The sequence below is a fragment of the Triticum urartu genome, chromosome 2A (genome assembly GCF_056163025.1).
Source record: "Triticum urartu cultivar PI428250 chromosome 2A, HENAU_Tu73, whole genome shotgun sequence".
Classification (NCBI taxonomy): domain Eukaryota; kingdom Viridiplantae; phylum Streptophyta; class Magnoliopsida; order Poales; family Poaceae; genus Triticum; species Triticum urartu.
The window spans coordinates 686,950,481-686,956,367 of NC_141874.1; the positions used below are offsets into that span (position 1 = coordinate 686,950,481).

The window sequence follows — 5,887 nt, forward strand, 5'->3', positions numbered from 1 at the left end:
CCTCTTCGTGCAACGATGCTAACAAACTCGTAGTATCCTAGTCTTGAGGCCGATGGATCCAAATAGCAGATCAAATTTCTTCTTTCAACCCATCTAAGAACTCATCAACGAAAAATGCTTCCTCTAAATTGAATGTGCAATAGCAATTGGTGATGGAGGTGTTCAAATTTGTCGAAATACTCAACTATTGTACCAGTTTGCCTTAATGCACGAATCTATCTACGGCATCTATCATAATTATTTTTACCATGTCCATGTTGCACACGCTCACAGAACTCACTTCAATCAATTCTACCTATTTTGGCATCCAAATGCTGAAGCCATAATGCAGCAGTGTGCTGCAAGCTAAGAGATGCATAACGTGTACACAAATCAGGGTGAACATGGTACACCTCAAAATAGGTTTCACCTTGATACCATAGTTTGGGGTTTGACCATCAAATTTAAGGAATTCAGCCTTGGGTGACAGGGAATGCCACTCCCATGGCCGTTGCTCATCCAATTCATGGTACTGGTGGAAAGCATGATGGTGTTGGGGCAAATTTCCCGTACCTGTTATCGGGGATGGCCTATGGACCCCAAGGATCCCAGGTGTGTCCGTCGGGTGCAATCGAGGATCAAAGGAGCCATTTGGCCCGAACATGGTGTCACTCGTTGATGCTTGGAACGACGGAGTGTGGTTCCGAGATGCTACTCCATTGGTGAAGGGTGTGCTACAGATTAGGCTGTCGGCGGTTGCAATGGCCTTCACCCCAAGGTTCAGGTCCCTTGTCCTGAGTCCTGACCTGTGACACCATCCCGATTTGTAACGTGGGTGGTGGCCGTGTCGTCGAGGATGATGATGTCAACATCGGCATTGGTGGCGGTGTGTGGGCGATGATCTCCTCCACCGTCTCTATGGTGGTGACGACCCGCGCGCTCACCTCCCCCACCGCTGCCCCCCCCCCCCCCCCAATGGCTTGGTTAGCTACATTTTGGTCTTTTACAGTGAACCCTATAGATTGTGCGGTTATGCATTTTAGAGGCCCCAGTGGATAATAGCATAAAATTTTGGAAGTTGAACGTTCTGCTAAAAGTTAACATTTTCATGTGGTATCTTCGAAGAGGTGTTGTGCTAAACATCTCGCCCGTTGCAATTGACAAGAGCAAGAAGTGTGGTTTTTGTACTCACGATTAGACAATCAAACACCTATTTTCTCAGTGTAAGTTTGCATGTTCTACATGGTTAGTCATCCAAATAACGTTCAATTTATATACGTCTGCAAGTGGTGTCGATATTTTTTTGTCCCTGTTTGAATGGAATTCCAAAAGATTTAGAATGCTCACAAGCGTATGCCTTATATGGTCGTTTTGGCTATGAAGAACTTTTTTTGTTTTAAATAGCAAAAACTCTTCTCTGTTGCAAGTTATTTTCCATAGTACACATTGGTTTCGTACATGGTTTATGCTACATCGAACGGAGTACCAACCGTTATTCAAGGCAGTCCGTATGTGATTAGAGCAGGTGCCAGAGAGGTTTTTACCCAACACGTGTGACATCATAATCTCTAGATCGATTTGCCACCTCTTTGTACATAGGCACAGTGTCGATCTTATATGACTTTACTGTTTCTGATATGTCTGCTTTTATCTTTTTCTATCAGATTGTTGGTTTTTGACTGTGTGCTTCTTATCTATGCAGATGCTAGATGTTGCTCGTCACGTTTTGTATATGCTACATTTTGAGTTAATAGATACACCGTTTATGGGGGAAAACCACCTCATGGCTTGCTGGATCTGCTCCTCCAACGGGTTGTTCTTGCGTGCCAGATTAACCTCAGTCTGAATATCAATTGTCACGGAGAGGAAACATGGGGACATATATTCTGAACTGATAAAGGGAAATGGTTCAGTTACAAGTCAATAGTCAATTCCCCCCCCCCCCCCCCCCCCCACCCCCCTCGCAACAATTACAAACCCATACCTGAAAACAAAGTGGTACTGTACAATACATATTTTCCTTGTAGCAAAGGCCAAAGAGACTGAAATATATCCAGCTAGCCTAGGGATGAAACATGTTTGCTGCAACACTGAGATAACTAGACAAGTCGACTATTCCTGCATGGGGTCATATAATTTTTCTTTCACCAGAAATGCAAACAGAAAGATACAAGAACGAATGCAACCGCAGCTGGAAACAGAAGGATGTATGGAAAACTTTCTTCCATTGGACCCAATGTACACCAGGTCAAATAAGAATTGCATACATATCAAATGCGACCGCAGTGCACTAGATATAAGTTGGATATAGGAAAATGCCAAATGTTGACCTACATGTAGCAAACCGAGCTTATGGATGGAATCGGAAAAGAAAAATGTTATATTACGAAGGGTACAAATACCCAATCTAGGATTTGACCTTGTCACTGATGGGACGCTTGATTTGCCAGGTGACACTCTTATCACCCTTCAATGGATTCCTTTTCATGGCTACTGAGCAATGGTCAACCCTTCTACCATTTGCATTCATCTCCACTTGCGCCTTCCTCCGCCTCATGCGGTTCTCCTGTCTCAGGCTCCTTAAAGCCTGTGCCTTCTTCTCAATCTCCAGTGCTTCCGAGAAGTTCCAGACCCTGACAGAGCCATCCTCGCCTCCACATATGATTCTATCTGCACCGATGCCGACGGAGAAAAGATAGCATCCAAAGCCATGAAGCATCCGCTGTGGAGGCTCTACGGTACTTGGATCAAAGGGCTTAACCCTGAAGCGGCGCTTTGATGAGTTTAGGGGGGTCAGGATCTTCCTCAAATCAATTAGTGCAATCCTACCATCACTAGAGGCAGAAACAAGCCATGGGTACTCAAAAGCAAGAGAATGAACAGGGCCAGAATGCGGCAACCAAGTGGCAGCTGGTTTAATATTCTCATCATCCGATATCTCAGAAACATCGAACAAGCGAATTGCCCCGTCCTCTCCTCCAGTAAACAGCACACCTGCCAGGTGTGTTCGAGCTACAGAATATGCATTACCAACATGGGCATTGGAAATTATAGTTGTTAACTCGCCACTTCCGATATCCCACACATATGCGTCTCTACCAGCTGTACTGGCAACAGTATTTCCATGAGGAGCCAGGGCCAAAACCCAGTCAGCATGCATGAACTTTTGCACACACTTCATCTCGGCTCTGTCCCAAACACGAACAGTCATATCCCAAGAACCACTGTAAATCCTTGTTGAATCCAAGGAAAGACAAGTCACAGGCCCTTCATGCCCCCATAGGCGAAATTCAGAATTCTGGTTAGTACCATTGCCAGAAATGTGGAAAAGGTGCGAGGCCCCCTCAATAGCCCTCCAACACTGAATGAAGGCTTTGGATCCTCCAGTTACCAAAAGCCTACTGTCAGCTGCAATTGCCCGGATAGTGCAACCAAATGGGCGGGACTCATCAATCAGTAGCCCTTCCTCCATATTCCACATCCGAACCACAGAATCATGGCCGCCAGTGAATATCAGATTTGCTGCTGCCAGAAGGTACACAGTGCGTACATCCTCATTGTGACCACGGAGAACATCCACACTAAATCTTCCCATGAATGATCTGCTTTGAAACTCCCGATCCACAAACAATGCTTTCCACGACCTCCCATCTGGGGTTCCACCTGGAACTAGGGATCCGATGGGAGCATTTGGAAGTCCCCACCTCTCACAGTAGAATTTCTTCCATCCCTGATGATCTGTGGCTAGGGTCTGCAGAACTGTGGAGACACAAGATACAACCCCAAGCCCCTTTGGATCAAGGCGCGCAAGGACTTCACATACCAATGCAGACGGCAGATCAGTGAAGCACATAATGCTACACTCTGAGGCAGTTGCATCATTTCCTGTTTCACCATCTTCCTTGGGGTCATTAACCCTTGGAAGTGATCCATGACTTGACTCCGGGTTGTTCAATTTGTTGAGGCTATTCCACTTTTTAGCCTTTCCACAATGAGTTAAGGTGTTTCCCTGGATGAGTGTGCCCTCGTTGCAAATGCTAGAACAATGCTTGGCTGAAGACTCTCCTGCCTTATTGCAATCAAAGTCCATAAAATTCTGAAATCCTATCTTGTGATGAACTTCCCTAGCCTTCCCCCAAACCCAGGCAAATAAAAATACAAATCCCTGCAATGCAATAATCAAACACTTCAGCTCAAATTTCATTAAGAGGAACTGATAAGTTCAGAAAAGTATCATCAGGAAAAATAAACCCTTGGTCACCTAGTCACCGAGAGGAATACAAAATCTAGTTGTTCACCACACGGCGTGTTAAAAGGAATGTACATACATAACAACTATTCCCTCCGTAAAGAAAGATAGGAGCATTTAGATCACTACTTTAGTACTCCCTCTGTAAACTAATATAAGAGCGTTTAGAACACTTTTTAGTGATCTAAACGCCCTTATATTTCTTTACGGAGGGAGTACAATCCACTTATTTATGAATATATTCAAAATCAGGAACCTAAATCTGCGATGCAAACCGAGTAAACTGAGCTACAAAGTTGTAATCAGATTCTCTGATGAAGGTAATAACATGGAATAAGATTGAAAGGACTAATCACAGGGGTGACTAAACTCTAGTTTCGAACCAAAATTGCAATCCTCAGCCTGCACAAAAAGAGGCGACTTTTTCCTGTACAAAGCACCCGTGATAAAGCTGTGAATTCGCTTCAATTGAAGCAAAGCAAACACCCCGCACTACACAGAGCCACAAGCTCCGATAACCCGCATCTGAGATTGGGGCGACCAGACCCACCAACAAATTTCTCCAATTAAGCATACGCAGCCGGCAAACCAAGCATCGAATCGAAACATGAGGAACATATCCGACGATTCTAGGCCCATACATCCTAATTCGAAACCCTAATTTGGAACCAAATCCGCAGCCGCGCAGAAGAGGGAGGCGTAGACAAATTACTAGTGGTTCCTACCGAGCGGGATGCATGCGAGCGAACGGAAAATTACTGGTAAAATTAGCTGACGGAATTACAAGATCGAGAATCACCTCGAGCTGTGCCTCCGATCGCGATTTCTGCAGACTTTCTCCTCTTCTCTCTCTCTCTCTTTTCCCCTTTGGGAAGGAAAACTGCGGCCGCAGGGAGCCAAAGAGGCGGACGCTTCGTCTGCACCGCCCGTGCTCGAACGGGAACCGACGGTCGGGATCCTGTCCTTGCTCCCGATCCGGACCGTCGGTGCACGGGATGGCAAAAGGGCTCGTGCTGTGGCTTTTCTCTGGGCCAAACTCTTCCGTACCAGAAACTTCTCTGTCCGTGGCTGTGAGACTCAAGCAGAGCAATGCCCAGCCCACAAACTCTTCGATTAACGTGGCTGTTAATCTCCGAATCGATTTGACGCATTCTGCGCCAGACTGTCCTCCGCACAAACCAGCGAGCGACAGATCGGCTGGCCCATTTAGCAGTTGTGAATCTGATTTTAGGAACTTATACAGTTGTATGACTGTCCTGTTTTTTTCGGTTTTAGCAACCTTCTAGATGGTTGTGGGGTTCGGTTTTCTGTTTATTTTTTCTTAATGTTTCTACTTTTCAAAAAATTGCACAGAGTTTTTCAAAATTAGTTGGATTAAAAAGGTATTTTAATTTCAAAAAATAGTATTTTAAAAAAATCCTGTTTAAAAAACTTGGTGAATCTCTAAAAATGTTCTCAAAATTTTCAAAATAAATACGTGTTTTCAAAATATGCTTGACAATTTTTTAAAAATGTTCTTGTTTCAAAAAAATTAGAATTCAAAAAAATTCAGGAATTCAAAATTCACCTTTTATAAAAAAATATTGTTGAGAAAAATTCGTATTTTAAAAATATGTTCTTTTTTTCATAAAATGTTTTTTAGAAAAGAAAATGCCCCCC

General features: G+C 44.2%; 1 protein-coding gene across 1 annotated transcript; it reads right to left on the minus strand.

Annotated features, from left to right (window-relative positions):
- Positions 1-2,187: 2,187 nt before the first annotated feature.
- FBX2 (F-box protein 2) lies at positions 2,188-5,231 on the minus strand. The gene is made up of 2 exons (XM_048703257.2): positions 5,028-5,231; positions 2,188-4,144 (listed from the first exon to the last, which is right to left on the minus strand). The coding sequence occupies exon 2, from the start codon at positions 4,067-4,069 to the stop codon at positions 2,387-2,389; it is 1,683 nt and encodes a 560-aa protein (XP_048559214.1). The 5' UTR covers positions 4,070-4,144; positions 5,028-5,231; the 3' UTR covers positions 2,188-2,386.
- Positions 5,232-5,887: the final 656 nt, after the last annotated feature.